The 18,159-nt window shown below is 46.2% G+C and overlaps 1 protein-coding gene across 2 annotated transcripts in view; it reads right to left on the bottom strand.

The window, feature by feature from the left end:
* The window catches only part of SCARA3 (scavenger receptor class A member 3), a 38,434-nt gene that overhangs the window by 12,234 nt on the left and 8,041 nt on the right, over positions 1-18,159 (bottom strand). For both annotated transcript variants that reach the window (XM_019636205.1, XM_019636206.1), the window contains 4 exons: positions 9,435-9,530; positions 8,071-8,190; positions 2,871-2,969; positions 837-1,880 (listed from right to left, as the gene is read on the bottom strand). In XM_019636205.1, coding sequence (XP_019491750.1) covers positions 837-1,880; positions 2,871-2,969; positions 8,071-8,190; positions 9,435-9,530 — 1,359 coding nt within the window. The remainder of the gene's footprint in view (positions 1-836; positions 1,881-2,870; positions 2,970-8,070; positions 8,191-9,434; positions 9,531-18,159) is intronic.

The following is an 18,159-nucleotide window of genomic DNA, read 5'->3' as shown; positions in this document are numbered from 1 at the left end:
ATTGTCTTCATTTGAGGATTAAGGATGATTTAAGGAGATGTGTATGAGTGCCAAGTCTTTCAGCTCGGCAGGTGGCCTCGTGATGGTTAATTTTATGTCAACTTGACTGGGCTGTGGGGTGGCCAGATATTTGGCGAAACGTTATTCTGGGTATTTCTGGGGAACATGTAAATCAATACTGAGTAAAGCAGATTGTGCTCCCCTGTGCGGGTGGGCCCCGTTCAATCAGTTGAAGGCCTGAATAGAATGAAAGGCTGTCTCTCCCCCAAGTAAGAAAGAATTCTTCCCGATGGCCTTCAGACTGACACATCCTCTCTTCCTGGCTCTACAGCAGTTTCCAGCCTTCAGACTTGACTGGGACAAAGGCCATGTAGATTTTAGATTTGCCAGCCTACTTAATCATATGAGCTAATGCCTTATAATCTCTCTCTCTCTAGAGAGCCCTGACTAATGCAGGGGTGAGAGGGGAGAAGAAGAGAACATGAGAATGATGGGCATCTGAAGGGCAGATGACTGAGAGCTTAGGTGGGAAGGGCGAAAACAAGAGGAGACAGAGTTTCCAAAAGACGGGGTCTGCCTATTCCTCTCTGTGGAGCCAACTAAACAAACCCATATATAAAAATCCAGTTTTGTATGACAGGCAAAGTTAAGAGCCACAACACCTTTACAAAAGAGGTTTGCAAGTGTGTTAAAGCTGCCAGTTGCCCTAGGCATTTGCAACAGGATTGTATTAGCCTGCTAGGATTTTTGCCTAAAACCAGGTAAAAATGGGTCTGGCAGGAAGATCAAGGCTTTCTAGGAGCTTTGCAGCAGCCCGGCCTGAATCTGGCTCTCACCTCGCAAGATGGTGACGTTGCGAAGGATTTCTCCATGTTGCGTATCCACGGCCTTCATCTCCTCCACGATCATGGACAGGTTACGGACGTTGAAGTCCAGGCGGGCACTGAGCAGGCTGAATCGCTCCCGGAGCAGGTCTGTGGTGCCCAGCATGAGGGAGACGGACTTGTTCAGGTAGTAGAGCTCCTCAGCGTGGGTGTGGAAGCCCAGTGTGCAGGAGAGCCGCACGTCATCCAGGTACTTGAGCATGCTGTGCACGTGGTTGTCGGTGGCATTGATGTTGGTGAAGATGGTGCCAATCTCGATCTCGTGAGAAGCCATACGTCCTTCCAGCGTCTCGAACCTCTCCACCGTGCGGTTCTGGGCATAGCGGGTGTGATACTGCAGGTCGTGCATGTTCTCCTCATGGTCATCCAGGAAGGACGAGATGTTATCCAGCTGCAGCTGTAAGCCCATGACCTGCATCACCAGGTCATGCATGCTCTCGGAGTTCTGGCTGATGCGCTGCGACGAGGCCCCCAGGGTGGCCTGGATGCTCTTGACCACTTCTCCCGTCTTGGCCGAGGTGGAGCGCAGGCCACTGAAGAGCCGGGTGTAGTTCTGCCAGTCAGTGACCATCTTCTGGAGGGTCAGGGTCTCCTCGTCTGTCTTCCGCCGGATCCCGTGGATCCACTCTGAAGTCTGCCCAACGGTGAAGTTGATCTGGTGCACTGCAGCCTTGACGTCGTAGCAATCCTGGGTGAGGTCCTTCAGAGAGAGGTCCAGGCCGGACGTGGTGGCCTGCCAGCCTCTCACCTGGGTCAGGAAGATCCCCAGAGACTGGTTGACCTGGTGAATGGAGAAGGAACAATTGCCCATCTCCTGGGAGATTTGACTGCTGGTGGTGGAGAGCAGTTCATGCGTCTGAGAGGTCTGGTCCAGCTGGACCTCCTGAGCCAGAAGCATCTTCTGAATTCCCTCCAGCTCCTCCTGCAGTTTTCTGATCTCTTGGCCTAGCTGCCCAGCCTCATGGCAGAAAGAGCAGTTGTGCGGGACTTTCAGATCTTCAGGAGAAAAGGAGAATATTTTGAGTTGCTGAAGGATCAGGGGACAAAGGTTGCTTCGTTAAATTAACTATTTCAGAGTATATTGGGCAAGTGGCTTCCTGGTCTCTCTTCCTTTCCTAAGTCCTGCTATGAAATCCTTTTTGGAAAAGCCTGGCCATCTCTATGAAGTCTTACTTTTATCAAATGTCTTTACTCTGACCTGAAATGTAGGCTATAGGATATATGTTCCATCTGACCACCACATTCTAGAAAATATATCTTCTTAGCTTTTCTGAGGTTGCCAAGAACCTCCCATTTATATTTTATTTTAAAATTTCTCCAAGTATTTTTATATTTGTTTTCTTATTTGATCCCCTCACAGCAATCTTGTGGAGAAGAGGTTGCAGGGATTTTTCTCCTGGGACTGATGAAAAATGGGGCACAGAGAAGTGACGTGCCAAATATCACTCAGTTACTTAGTGGTAGAATGGGACTTTCTCTTTCCCTCAGAGCAGACCACCTCTAATACCTTCTATTATGGCTCCTTCTGTCTCATTCTCAGCATGAGAATGTCCCTTGTTAAAGCAAGGGATAAAGAGCATCACGAATTGTGCACACTTGAAAGCAGTGATGAGGAAAGGGCTGCCTTTCCTTTGGAAGGCCTTAAAAATAGTTTCAGATATTTGAGGATATCTGGGGAGTGGACCATCTTTGGCTTTCTTCTCTACCTGTAGGATCTGGCTCGATCTGTACTGCACACAGAACCCCCGGGCCCAGTCCTGGGTGCATTGCAGGGTGGCAGCCCTCTTTGGATGGATGGTTTTCCAGCTGGACAGGAAGGCAGGGAGCCATGGTTGTCCTTCCCTTGTGCCTAGAAGGTTGGTGAAGGCTGCCCTGCTCCAGAGCACCAGAGAGAGCATATGGCATGGCGGGGGAACCCTCACCCCACCCCAATTAATATTGGTCTTTCTTCATAGTCATTAGCATATCTGGACGCTGAACACTTACCCAGTCCCTGGAGATTTTCCTGCATAGACACAAGCTTTTTGTCATAAATGACCTGAGCCTGGGAGATGTCTTCTGAGAGAGAGTCCACTTTCCTGAAAACTGGAGGGCAAACACAGATGAGAAACTGGGGCAGGAGTTAGCTCAGAGAAAGGCATTTTTATCAGCCCTTCTGCAACCAAAGCCATTCACCCTTCTTCTACGGGGCTTCCCAATGGTGGTGAGGGAAGATTTTTCTTACGGCTAGAGTTTGCCACATAGCCCTTAAAATACATATTTATATAACTGTATCTATCTATAGACATAGATAGACATTTATATCTCTTTATATATATCATATGTATTATATATTATAATGTATAATACATATGATACATATGTATATATATGTATATATATATATATATATATATATATATATATATATATATATATATATATATATAATCCCCCCAGCAGGTTTTAGAACTAGGACATGACCACAGGATAAATAGGGAAAATTAGGAAAAAATATATAAAAAGAAAATTTAAATTATTCTTAATCCTACCACTGAGAGATAACTGCTATCAACATCTTCAAGAATCTCTTATAATCTTATCTCCACAACCATTCTATAGCTACATAGATATATACCTTTTTAGAAAACAACAACAGAAAATTTGGATGTTCTGAATTTTTTTTTTCATTTTGCTTTATTGGTATCATGCCATGGACATTTTCCCACTGAGGCTTAAATCTTTTTAAAATCATTACTTTAATGTCTGTAACATAACCTATGTAAAGGATTCAGCAATTATATAAAAATCCCCTTAAAGTGCCTGCTCTTCTGAGCATACAAATGAAATTTGATATGTAAATATGAGTAACTCTTGATCCTAGAAATAATCCTTGTATATGATGGTTGTGTGTATATGGTTATTCTCTTAGGAGAAATTGCTAGAAGTAGAATGAATGGGTGAAAGGGCATTAACATTTTTGAAGCCTTTGCTACATATTGGCGAATCACCCCCTGGAAAAGTTATATACTATAACAGTTTACATTGCACAGGCAATCTCACACCCTACTGAAGGGTCAGTGCTAGCCAGTGGTTAGAGCTCATCTGGGCAGCAACATATTCCTGGCTTTCTCCAGCGGGCACCTGACTGAGCCTGGTAATGAGAGGAACGCACAGATTGGATGGAGAGTTGACAAGGTATTTCCCAGAGATCCAATGAAGGTCAAGTGTGGGAATGGAATTAGCCACACCAAGAGAGTTGGGTAATGCAACTTCCAGTCCAGATTCGCCTCGAATATGTTGGGTGACTTCAGGCAAGTCAATGAACATTTCTGGAGCTCTAGTGAATTATCTGTAAAATGAAAATGCGAAGCTAGATGACTTCTAAGTTTCTTATCAGCTCCAAAATGCTAGGTTCCAAATTTTTTGGAATCTCTGGGCTTTAATTAACATTTGTATAGGTCAGAGCCTTCGAGATCTAATTAGTAACAATTACCTGTGGAGAGAGCCTGGGGACAATTATAATGCCGTTATATTAAACTAGCACTTTACAGGTCATAGTATTCATTATTCCATTTGATCCTCCCACCAATTTTTAAGATCCCTTGTATATATAGATGGAGGAACAGAGATGCAGAGGGTTGAATGACTTTGACTCCTATTCTCATGATTTATAAAATCTACCTCCAAGCCAACAGCCAAGGGCTCATTCAAATAATTCACCCTGTTCATTTCGTCATTGCACATGTCATGATTTGTGATTATATATTAATTTGTTTAGCCATCTTCCTTACTGTTTAGACCTCATGTTTTTATCCTTCAAAAATTGGGTTTTATGGTATTTACTATATAGTAATAATTTATAAATAAATAGGTATATTTTGGAGGTGTGAGCCTATCAATTTTTTCTTTCCCAACATTTAATTATAAACATTTTCAAACAAACAGAATAATCAAAAGACTGTGTACTGTGAATATCCATGTATTTGCTGCTTCGAATCTATAATTAACATTTTGCTTTATTTTCTTATACATCTGTCCACTTTATCTTTCTATCTGTCCATCAATCCATCTGATTTTTTTATGCATTTTAAATCAATTTTTTACTGATGGGGTGCACAGTCAAAAAAGTTCATAGGTTACTACTACTCTAGATCAGGGGCTGGCAAATTAGGATTTGTAGGTTAAACCCAGGCCCATGTCTGTTGTATTGGAACATAGCCACCCCCATTCATTTACATATTGTCTCTGGCTGCTTTTGTTCTCCAATGACAGAGTTTGGTTTTCACAAAGACCACATGTAGCCCAGAAATCCTAAAATACCGGGAGGGGGTGCCAAAAACATGTATACACCTGACTTGTCTTCATCTTTTATTATTGGTATATATTGAGTATTACAGTTTTAAAGCAGTTTTTTCCTTTCTTAAAATATGTATACCTTTTTTGAGCATCCTCTGTAGTTATCATCTAGTCCTTTACAGAAAACGTTTGCCAAATCCTGCTCTAGGTTATAAGTGCCATGAAGACAAGGCCTATGTTTTATTAAGCAGTATACGCCCAGTGCCTAGTATAGTTCTTGGCCTAGAGGACACATGCAAAAACTAGACTCAATTATATGAAAAGCGGATGTCCCATGTCCACTAAGAGGAAGACTGACATTGCCCAACCCCTGGACTTTGGCCACAGCTGATTGTCAAGCAGGACGAGGACTATTTGCATATATGCTCACAAATGCCCTAGTCATTCATCTGACAAATATCATTGAGCGCCTACCAACCAGGCCAGGACGGTGCCAGCACGGTCCTAGGGACTTGGGATACCCAGGCTGGAAGCGACAACATAAAAGGAAACCCTACAGTTCTCCCTTGATGCCCCAAACATACTCATCTCCAATTCTTATGATCCTCTGCCCATTCACTCTAGATCTTAGGGCAAATCATTCCCCCTTCCCAGACCTGCTTCCTCGTAGGTGCACTGGGGCTGGCTTCCCACGTTGGAGCTTGTTGTGATGGCTCATGGATATCATATATGTGACAGCACCTGGCACACGGAGGGCACGCTCGTAACTATCTGCCCCCTCTGAAGTGCTTCGGTGCCTACCTATACTCTTCTCTGGGCTCACGTTTGTGGCTACTGGAGCTTTATTAATGGTCCCGCAGGTGCTAGGAGCTGAGGCCCTGAAAGGGCTGCCTGGGAGCCTTTAGAAGTTCTCCAGCCGCCAGTCTGCAGCCTCTGAATGGTGGGGCTGCAGCTCTCCCCTCCTGGCCCAGGATTTTGGCCGCTGTCTGAGAGGACAAACTCTGTGAAGTGATTGAGCAGAGGGAGGTGGAACTGAACGGGGGTGAGGGGCTTGAAAGTTCTAGGAATCAGTGGTCCTCAAACCTGGCTGCACATTATATCATAATCATAATCATAATCGATTAAAGCCAGGACCCTACCCAGGGATTCCAGTTTCGTCCATGTGGAGAGGGAAGGCCCTGACACTAGTATTTTTAAATGCTCTCTGAGGAATTCTGGTGTGCAGACAAGATTGGGAACCCCTCCCTTAGATGATGAAAGGCAACGGACTCATCTCAGTGTTCCCAAAACCTGGTACATAGTAGGTGCTTGGCTTGTGTTGAATTTAATTAATGTCTTTGAGATTACGGGAAGATGATGAGAGTGTTTATTCAAATCAATATACTGGCCTCTTATCTTCAAGCCCAGGAAGCTGGTTACTGAATAAAACAGGTCCTCAGATAATGTTGTTTCATTCAATATCGGTTAGTTATAATGTTGATGAGAGAAAAAAAAAATCGATTCCTGGCAGGGCCCCCACTGTGTGGGGTTTGCAAGTTCTCCCCATGTCTGAGTGACTTTTCTCTGGGGACTCAGATTTCCTCCCACATGCCAAAGATCAAAGATGTGCCTTTGAGGTGAACTGGGGTGTCTGAATTGTCCCAGTCTGAGCGAGTGTGAGTGTGGGTGATGCAGCCTGCGATGGAAGGGCGTCCTGTCCAGGGTGGGTGCCCGCTTTGCACCCTGAGCTGCTGGGAAAGGCTCTGGCCACCCATGATCCTGAACTGGAATAAGAGGGTGGGAAAATCATTCTCTCATTTGTTTTTATTCACCTTTCTTAAATGTATGTATAGCCCACATTTATTTCAATGTTTAATATTAGAAGTGTTTGGGGTCTTTATTTAGAAGTGTGGTGATATTTTTGTGACCAGAGATGCTGTAAAAACTTAACTCTTATATATCAATTAATTTATGGTAAAGTGAGGACTTACTGCATCTCTAATCAGGGCCAGAATCAGGCGCCCCCTTTTAAGGGTCAGCATCCAGAGTGAGGCACCCTCCTTGCCTTGCTTGTCTCACCCTAGTCCTGACCTTGTCTCTAATATCTAGTCCATGGGGGCAAACAAACCTCCTGGTTCCCTTAGGAAAGAAGGCTGGATTTTTAAAATCTGAAGCTAAGAATGGAATGGAATTGCAGTGATAAGCTGTCAAATTTGTTTTCATAATCTGTTTACCATAAACTGTTAGCATCCAGAAGGCAGAAGTTACCTGAACCTGGTAGTATGTCATCACCTAGGTCAGCTACCACTCATACAAACCACCAAACTTCAGATCCCTGGGCCTCATCTGCAGGACTCTGATTTAGTAGATCTGGGTGAAACCCAGGAACCTGCATTTTAATAAATACTGGGGGTGATACTGATGCAAGCAGGCAATCAACCTCATCTTAAGAAACAGTCACAAAGACCATGGAAAGTGCTTGGGAATTACCCGATCCAGTGACCTCAACCCTGGATGTACAGCAGAATCACCTGGAGAGCTTAAAAACACTGAATTAATTCCATTATCCAGGGCGAGACCCAGGCATCAATATTTTTTAAAGCTCCCAGGTGATTCTAACACAGAGCTGAAACTGAGACCCCAATCTAGTTCTACCCTCTCATTTTACCATAGGAAAAAGGAGGTCCTGAGAGGGGATGCGCCTCACTCAGTGCCACTCGGCCAATTATTGACCAGAAATAAGGAGCCAGTCTTCGCAGTTTGAATCAGGCACTGAGAATCCCTGGCCAGAAAGATGCTGGTTCTGGGCCCTGGTGCAGAGATGTGTGTCTTTGTGGAGGGCTTTGGTGCAGGACCCCTGATCAGAAGCTTCCCTGCATCCCAGGTGAGGGTGGGGGCAAGCCCTGAGCGAGCCACATGCTGCACTCACCCAGAGAGGCCAGCACGGCCACCGCCACCAGGAGCAGGGCCAGGAAGAGGTAAAGGATCCGCACGGATGTGTGCAAAGACAGGTTCTTCTGGCAGCGGCTGCAGCGGGGCCCCAGCCGGCCTGTGGAGGGACAAAAGGACAGTGGCTTAGGCCAGTGGCCGAGGTTGCTGCTAACGGGTCAGTTCCAGGCTCCTGCTCTGGCCTGTCTCATCACATTTCATGCTCTCGATCTTCATTCTTTACCTATCTCACGGCCTTTCCTTTAGGTCCTAGAGCCTTTAGAAAGAGACCGGAATCAGCATCTTCAAAGATCGCCCCATCACTACCATCATTCTCTCTATAGCATCATTATTCAGCCTGGGCAGTGAGGAAACACTTTTTCCTGACACATTGGCCTTCCTGAGGATCTACACCGTGGGGCAGCCAGCCTCGTTTCACCATGGCGCGACCAACTCGCCCTGGTTGGACCAGGACTTTCCTGGTTTCAGCACTTGAAAGTCTCCTGTCATGGGAACTTCTCAATAATGGGGCAAGCCATGATGGTTTGCCAAGACTGAAAGTCACACACCCTGAGAGACCTCTCAATCCCAGGCAAACCGGAAGGTTGGTCACCAGTCCCCAAACTTCACAGATAACCAGCAGTTCTCCTGGAAAGCAAACAAATGGTTCCAGTCCACCAATTAGTCCCTGGTACCGAGGAAGGAGGAAGCTAAGGGTTCCTGGCTGCTCTGGCAGGTGGCCCATGCCCAGTGGGAACGCAGTGATGCTCCCAGCTGTGAAATGTCTCAGGTGAGTTCAAATTCAGCTGCACATGATGAAGACCGGGAATGTCTAAAAGTCCTGCCACCCCTTTCCCCCTCCAGATCAGAAGACATCAGAATTTCTGAGAGTTGGTCTCAGGCATCCTTGGGTGATGGCAATGTACAGCCAAGGGTGAGAACAGCTGCTCCAATCTATACTGAAACCCACCAAGGAGCCCTACTCCAACTAACAATTCAGGTTAACCAAATGCCAAGCTGGGTCCTGTGGGTCTGAGAAGGATAGGCCGCTTGGCTGGCATGGGATATAATGAAGGGGACAGTTCTGGGCCAGGTAGAAGACAGGCCCTAGGGGAGATGGCAGAGGTCCCTGACAGGCCTCATGAGGAGCCCTGGAGACAGACGGCACTTGTGTCAAACTGATTTCATCGTACCGCCTAGCCCAGGCCCGTGCGATTGTCTCTTTACCTTCCAGGAAGTGGTGGGGAAAGGACAGCCAGGATTTTGAAGCCATGTAAAGAGACAAGCCATCAGCCTGAGGATGGGACAAAGGAGGGGGGTCTCAGCCCAGAGAGGAGATCAAAGGGCAGCCCCCAGAGCCCTTACCCTTCTGTGAGCAGGGGAAGGACGGCATATCCTCGTCGCCAGCCAGCTCCTCTTCTGAAACACACAACGCATCTCCGTCACCGCCGGCCGACCTCACTGTAATGGAGCCAAGTGCCGTCAGAAGCCAGGCGGGGACCCCGAGTCACACTCACCCCTCTCCAGCTGCCCCATTCATTAACAGTCTTCATACCCTGTGCCTCCCCTCACTCCCGCCCCTGGTCCAATTTAGCCCACTTGAGCTCCAGGTGACTTGATGGTAAACAGAAAAAAGGGGGTCAGAGGTAAGAATCAAGTAAGTGACTGAGGAACTGGGACGAGCCAGCACCTCTGGGTAAGGAGATTTCATGATCGCCCACAAGCCGGAAAAGACACACAGGTTAGCTCGGCCGTCTACTCTGCATGGGCCTTGCTCAAACTCCGTGCAGTGGGGTAAGAAGATATAAGAGCTGGTTGCTTGATCCAGCGCAGCATCCTTCCACTCCCTGACACATGGTAACCCAAGCGGGTGGATTTCCCCGCTGGCCTCTTGCACCTGCTCCCCTTTTTTTCAAGGAGCAGACTAGCTGGGCTGAGATTAAAAAAATCTTCCACCACAGGTATGAGCACGGACCAATCCATAGGAAGACTGTGACCAATCAGAAAAGACTGGAGCCAAAAAACCCAACCAGAATTGCTGTTCCAGGGTGACGCAATGTGGCAGGGCCTGGGGCAGCGCCCTTCTAGGGTTGGGGCTTTATGCTGGGGTCTTTCACTTCAGCTGTCCCAGCTTGTGGCACTCACAGCCTAGTCCCGTTCCCCCCACCCCCACCCCACTCTAGGCTCTTGACATCAGCTTCAGTATTTGTTGACCCATTCAGATTCAGCTGCTAATTTGCATTTCTTTTTTTTTTGCTTGGTCCTTGGGGATTTCCCGTTTTCTTTAAACTTTAGCTATGCATTTGGCAGTTTGCTTGTAGTTTCGTACTTATAGTCCCAGGATATTTTAAGCCAGTAACACTAGAAGTACAAGCTCCAAGTTTTGTTTTCCTTTATTCCTTTTTATAATGTCATGAAGGGCTGGGTCCTGCCCCGAGGCCATCTTCACAACAACCATATAAGCTTTACAGTCTAAAGTATCACTTTCATCTTACCATTTGCAACGATATGGATGGACCTAGAGAACATTATGTTAAGTGAAATAAGTCAGACTGAGAAAGACAAATACCATATGATCTCACTTATATGTGGAATCTGAAAAACTGAGTGAGCGAGCAAAGTAAACAGAAATAGTCTCAGAGATATAAAGGAAAAACGGATCATTGCTAGTTGGGAGGGGGTAGGGATGAGGGAGAAGGGGAAGGGATTAGACAGCATAAATACGTAACTACAATATTGCCACAGGGACATGAAAGACAGTTTGGGGAATATAATTAATAATGTTGTAAATGTTTTGTAGGGTGTCAGATGGTCACATGTCTTGTTAGGGAGACTACTTCATAGATGGTGTAGATGCTTGATCACCGCACTGTATTTCTGAAGCTGATGTTGTATAATAATGTATGTCAACTATAATTGAATATACATATAGTTACGGGATGTGGAGTAGAGTGTGGGAGCAGAGTCAATGGAATTGTAATAGATATGTATGATATGGGGTGGGGGGTGGGGCGGCGGATTGGGGAAAGGGAGTTGTCACTTTGAGGGGTAAAAAGTGTAACTATTGCACTGTGTTGTTCACCTGAAACTAATTTTTAAAATAAATAAGTAATATAAATAAAATACAATAAAGTATCACTTTCAGGGATAAAAAGACTGAGGTGTAGAGAAGTTAGGAGTGGTGCTGAGCAGCACCCAGAATGTGTGGTGAAGCTGAGATTTGAACTCAGAAATCTGCTACTATACCTACCACCTCCTCAAAGCAATAATGAACAAGTTCTACAAATGCTATTACAAGAAACTGAGTAAAGGGGTGACCGGTTAGCTCAGTTGGTTAGAGCATTGTGCTGATAGCACCAAGGTTGCTGGTTCAATTCCCGCATGGGCCACTGTGAGCTGCGCCCTCCTTAAAAGAGTCAACTATGCCATTGTAGCATGAAAGCAATGTGTAACCAATGACCATGGCTGTTCCCCAATAATAATAATAATAATAAAAGACTAGAAATGAAGGAGGCCGGCCCAACAGCTGAGAGGGCGATGGACCCCCAGGGGCTCCGACAAAGACCTGGAAGCAGCCTGAGTAGCACCTGTGACCTCATTTCCCAACTGCTGTGACTATTGTGGTCAATGCTGCAGCCAAAAGGAAGGGTGGGCAAGGAACACTCTGTAAGTGAAGGCAGCCCTGAATGAGCTCAGTAGCAGAGGGACTGTGGAGGGAATGTGGGTGACTCCAAATTATAGATGCCAACTGTCGTCATGAAAGCCCTCTGCTTTTGTCCAGGTCATGGCTCATATGTCATTTCTTCAGCAGTCTTCCTGGAGCTCCCAGAATGGAGTGAGTCCCATGTTATATATACATCTATGTGCTCTGCATATTCCCTGTGCAGAATGCAATACATCTTTTGTTATTTATTCAACAGCTCTCTTACCCAGTGTTAAAGATCTGAGGACAGGGAATGTGTCTGTTTTGTTTGTTTTATCCAAAGCCCTTGGCACAATGATTGGCACAGAGAAATGCTCAACAAACACAATTTCAAATGACTCTATGAATGATTTTGTATAGTGCTTTCCAGAAGTGGGTCTATGCCTGCATATGGAATCATTGGGGAACTTGGTCAAGAGCCCAAAGTCAACAGCCCGCCGTCAGAGATTCTGAGTTCATTTGTGGGAAGAGCGGAGACCTGGGTCCGCATCCATTATCCCATTTAATCTCTACAACTAGCCTGATAGATCGTTGTAGGGTGGGAAATTATTCTCCCAGCTTTACAGGTGAGGAAGTTGAGTTGGGGGAGCGGGGTGCTAACGTTTAATGTCTGGCTAAAGTCACAGAACCAGTTAGTGGCAAAGCCTCCTAAATCCTGGTTGAGCTTGCCTCTTCACATTAAGAGTCCAGGTATCCTCTACCTCCTAGAGCTAGAGTTTTCTCGTGTGTGCATGTGTATGTATGCACTTTGGAGGGGGGTACGTACAGTGGCAGAAGGAAGGCTGACATGGTGAGCACCATTGGTCCCTTTACATGTGTCCTAAGAAACCAGCCTTTTCAGCCCTGCTTTATGTCTGAGGCTGCCATCTCATCATCAATCTGCCAACAGTTTACAGGATAACTTTGCCTGGCAGGTTACCAGGATTACCACCCTATTCCCATAAACTGGTGCCTCAGGCAAGGCCGACTTGGATTCCTTGGTGTGTTCTGTGCTCTGTGTGACCCAAACCTCACCCTACCAGCCAGGCCTTCTCATCCGCAGATGATCTCAGCCAGAACCACGCTGCGGGATGTTGGACTTACCACCAGCCCAACCCCTCCGGGAGGTATTCCTTCCACTCATTGGAGCAGAAACATCCTCGAGGCCTTCCTGCCAGTAATTCTCTTTTCTCTCCACCCCTTGACGGTGCTTCCCTGCCCTCCCTCGTGATTGGGGCTCCTCCCTGTTCTGGCTCCAGGGCTCATTTCATCACTTCACTGTTTATAGCCTTTGCAGGGAATCTGGGAAGACTTAAATCAAGCAAGGCTGACACCGACCTTCAGCAAACATCCCCACAAAAAGCACACAGCTTTGTCATAACTTTGCCGCCCCATCGAGAGCCCCCCAAATTGGCAATCATTAGCAAGTGGGAATTAATCAAGACCCGGTTCCGGTACTTTGCGGAGCAGCCCAAGGGAAGAGAAATGACAGCCGCCAGCACGGATCTCGGCTCTCTCTAGACGAGGGATTCACAAGTATTTGGCCTTATTCGTTTTGCTGACATTTCAGCTCCATAACTCACAGCCCTCCCCAATCCCCGAAGAGTTCTCTTCTCTTTCTAATCCTTTGGACTTCCTGTTCACCAGGGCTGAGCCATGGACTTTGGGGACCCCTAACTTACCTATGCCTGGAATGCTATAGCAACTCTCCACTTTCGCCTTGTTCATTTTAATGAGAACACAATCCAAAGCATTTGTAAGGCTTTTATAAGCCAAGCCCTTTGCAAGCACAGGCTCATTATGTCCACATTACCCCAAGATTGTTCAGGGTCAGAGCACGGAGGAAGAAAGAGATATAAGGAACTCAGAAAAGCCTGGCTTCGGGATACAGAGCCTATGATTGATTAGAAGATGATTGGTTAGACAGGATTTTGTACTCCCCCCCTTGCACTGGGCCAAGTGGGGTTGAGACAGGAAAAAAATGTCCTCCCCCTCTCCATCTCCCATACCTACCTCTTCCCATGCCTTCTGGGGTGATCTGACTTAGTGTTGGGTACCCCAGCTTTCTGAAGTGTTTTCCAAGATAGGAAGTAGGAAGGGAACTTGTAAGTCACAGAACCCACCTGTCTTGTTAACAAAGCTCAGAGAGGGTGAGTGACCTGACGACTAGTTAGTGGTTCCTAAGTGTCCAGGGATCTGAAGCAAGATCCAAACACACAGAGTCCTTGGAGAGTGGTACATACCCAGCTCAGAGAGGCCACAGGGCTGGACAAAGCCTTTTCCACCCATTCAGGCTTAACATCTGTTTACACATCTGGCCTCCTTGCAGGTTTTCATCTCCTCAAGGTCAGGAAATCTTCCTTCAGCATTGGGTTGATCATACAGTGAGTGTTCAAAATAGATGGGTTTACTGACCCTTTGAGAAGGCCTACATCCGTAGTTAAGTGTTAACTTGGCTGTTTCGATTAAGGGTTCATTTTTATTCAAAAATAAAGATTAATGACTTAAAATATGGCTTAAGTATGGTTTATTCTTACAGTTCTCCCGGGCTATGGAGTGTTGGGGAGTGCTGATATATTGAGAATACAAAGGCTTAGAGCAGTAGAGACTTAAAACTAACATACAGAGGCCTAATGTTTGAACTGGAAAGGAATGATCTGGGGAAGAAGGACTAGAACAAGGGATATGATATTCCTCTCCTAAAGCTAAAAGGCCTCTCTTGTGTTTTCTGGGGGGACAGGGTGTTCATTAGTGTTCCAGCTAATTACCTTAGAATACCACTGGTGTTTTTATGGACCTCCAAAATAAGGCGCTGGTCCTTCCCTGTGTCATACATAAATTTCCATGGATAATTAAGGACTTCTGACATGCTGAATATTGAGGAGCACCTAAGTATCAAATATTATGGATTGCCAGGTGTCTGGAATGGTTGGAGAAGTCTGTAGGCCATGGGTGTTTGAAGAGTGGCTGAGTTTCCAGGAAGGCAGAAATATTCTCTGTTGCCTTCTCGCTCTCTCTCTCTCTCTCTCGCTCTCTCTCTCTCTCTCTCTCTCTCTCTCTTTTCTTCTTCTTCTTCTTCTTTCTTTTTTTTCATTTTGCTGTTTCTGGATAGACTATTGTGACAGGAGGGAGTGAGCTTGGGGAGGGACATTGGAGAAAAATATGGTAATGCTTGGACCTAGAAGTCGATGGGAATGCCCCTTTCTGGAGACAAGGTCAGGACAAGCTTGGAACAGCATGCTGCTCTGGGTGGCGAATATTTAAGACTCTATACGCCAGTTTCTGCCTGCCCTGTTCCACAGACCCCAGGGATTGGAGCTGTCACAAGGGAGCATCCTGGTCCCTGTACTAAAGAAGCGAGGCCCACGAATTACCTACCAAAGGCACAGCCAAGCCCCACTCTTCATCTAGCCATCTCTACGCAAATTACAGGCAGTGTGTTTAAAAAACAAATCAAACAGCCTTCGAAGCCAGTGTTGTAAGCTCAGACTCATGAAGCCGTGGCAACCACTGGAGATTTGAAAGCGCCTCTGTTCCTCTCATACCTAAGGTCATGATATCCAACTCAAACACCAGAAGGGCGGCCACAAAAGGAACTCGTTTGTTTGTTTTTGTGTGTTTTTTTTTTTAGCTTCTGCTCCCACAGAGCCACGTGGAGGGTTTGATTGAAGGTGCGTGTATTAGCACATGGCGAGGCCTGACTGCTGACTCTGCGGGGGTTGAGCTCGGTTCACGTCTCCCTCTGGAGGTGGAAAATAGCCTGTTAACCAACTGCTAACTCAACTGTGGTCAAGGACTCCAGCTTTCTTTTGGTTGACCAAAAATGTGGAGTTAATTCACTCCCTAGCCTTTCCACAACCTTCCATCACAGTCAGCAAGGGGGAGAGATTCGAGGAATTGAATAAAAGGTCTTTCTTTGGGAACTTCAAGGAACATATTTTGATGATTATCTTCTATGGAGTTCACAGAGTGGGTTTTCAAAACAGCCAATTGGGTCAGTAAAAATAAAGATTTGAGAGTCTTCTCAGGAGCCAACACTATATTTAAAATTGCAGAATAGCTCTAGTCGAAGGTTGGGGGATGCTATAATTAAGGTTGCCAAATTGTTTTCATTAGAACCCTCGGGCCATTATCCCCCCCCCCTCTCCCCCAGAGGCTTCCTTTGGGATGTGGCTGTGTTCAGATGGGAATCAGTCTGTCCCTCTCAGCTCTAATGAATTTGGTCCTTCCCTTTCAGAGTCTCCTAACGCTCAACTCCTTTCTGCTCCTTCATTCCTAAAATCCACATGTGATGCTCTGGGACGGGCATTTCCTCTCCCCCTGTCTGAATGCTGCCAGCCAGCCCACAGCCCCCCATATCTGCTGCCTTCCCCTGTGATCCTGGTAACCGCAGAGTTTATGGGCAAACTCCCCCCTTTATCCAAAAAGACACTCCTCCCCATCCTTGCCCTCCGTGTTTCTCACTGGGGCACTCTTGGCACTTGGCTGGCACAATTTCTCATTACACAGCATTTTCTCACACTATGCAGATATTTGGCATTCTGGCCCACTAAATGCCAGTAGCAGCCCCTCGTCCTTGTGAGAACTCCAAATGGCTACTCCATTTCTAAAGGCCCCTTCAAGAGGAGGTATAGCCTCTAATTGAGAAGAGAACCCGGCCTATTCACTCAATACAACAGACCCCAACCCTCCCCCATCACATACACACTGGTTGCCTCTGTGTAGAGAGCAACTGCTCTCTACTCCCCCTAAACCCCACAAATCCAATGGGATGGGAGGGGTGGGAGTCAGTTTCTTGATGTCTATGGTCACCTCTGGGTCTTCAAACCCTACACCCACCACTTGAGGCCCATGCTGCCTCTCACATGGAACTCCCCTTCCCTTCTCTGAGCTTCACATGCAAAAAAAGTGGGAATACCAGCTACTTCACAGAGCTGCTGTGAAAATTCAATGAGGCGATATATGAAAAGTACCTGACATTATAGTAAATACTTGATAAATGGTAGTAACGGTCATTTTTAGCGGGATTATTTTTCTTTCCTACTGAAATTGCTGCTGTCTTTTATCTTCCCTTCCCCACGCCTGTCACTTTCAAGACCAATCACCAGCTTTCAAGAAATCCATTTTCTAAAACATGTCCTCCAGGACACTAGTTCCAAAATACTCTTTGTGAAAAAGGATTCTTTGATCAGGTAGGTCTGCAAAATGTTGCATAGTCTTTCACCATCTTAGACACTCATATTCACACACTAAAATTTTTTTAGTCCTGCAAAACAATAAGCCCATTTCAATCTGTGTTTAATTCCATGTTTCTCAAGCTTGTTTGACCATAGAAATTCCTGCCATTCTTGAAAAAAATTTTTTTTTCTGTGACATCTTAAGGAAATCGTTATTCATAGATCTGCCTACTTCAGGGAACACTGTTCTGGGTAAGTACATCACCTGGACTGGATTATTTCTTCACGCTGTCTTCCTGCCATCAACTCTAATGGAGGCGACATTTACATTGAAAGCCCACTGGTCCTCTGGACCTCAGGACAGCTTGACTTAGAATCTGTAGGTCTCATCTGCTCATTGGCCGCAGCTCAGGTTGCCCACCCTCTGCAGCATGCAGCTTACTGCTGTTCCCTCTGCAAGATTTCAAGCTCTTTTCTTACACATCTCTCACTGTTTTTCCTACTCCCCATGCTCGCACTAAGCCTTCATGCTCTCTACTTCACCCAGGCTATCAGCCCAGCCCCCAGGTCAGTTCTACCTCCCTGGAGCCTTTGGTTTTCTCGCCTGCCCTAGTGCGCTTCCCTCCTCAGCCTGTTTGCTCTGCTCTGTGTTGGAGAAACCTAGCCCTGTGGGAGCATGTCAGAAAGTGGTGTGAGTTTGGCCCCACTTAAGTCCTGCCACCTGGAACCTCACTTGCAATTGCTCTTCTCAGCCCACCCCATTCTCCAAAGACGAGCTCACCTCCTCCCTTTCTGAAAAGACCAAAACCTTCACCTTCCTCTAACTCACTCCAGGTGTTTCACCTCAGACCCAGTGGAGGCGAGGGTGTATGAAACGGCCCTCTTGTGCGTTTGGAGCACAGTGTGGCATTCTGTCTCCACACCTCAAATGAAAATGCTTTTTCACACAGCAAGCCCCCTTCTAGGAATTTTTTTCCTCGGGGAATACTACAATTAGGCAGAGACGGATGTGTAAAGATTATCACTGCAGGCTACAATAAACCCAAAGAAAAATGTATTTAAATAACTCAAATGCCCATCAATAAGGGATTGGTTAAAAATAATTATTATTAGAGCCGGCCGAGTGGCACGTTGGTTAAAAACTAGCTTGGGATGCCAGAGGGCCCCGGTTCGGATCCCACATATGAGGGCCAGTGACACTGCCCTCCACAGCTAAGATTCTGAACAACAG

Source organism: Hipposideros armiger, unplaced genomic scaffold (assembly GCF_001890085.2).
Source record: "Hipposideros armiger isolate ML-2016 unplaced genomic scaffold, ASM189008v1 scaffold_27, whole genome shotgun sequence".
Classification (NCBI taxonomy): Eukaryota; Metazoa; Chordata; class Mammalia; order Chiroptera; family Hipposideridae; genus Hipposideros; species Hipposideros armiger.
Note: the sequence above shows the minus strand (reverse complement) of the source record. Positions and strands in the feature narration are given on the sequence as shown.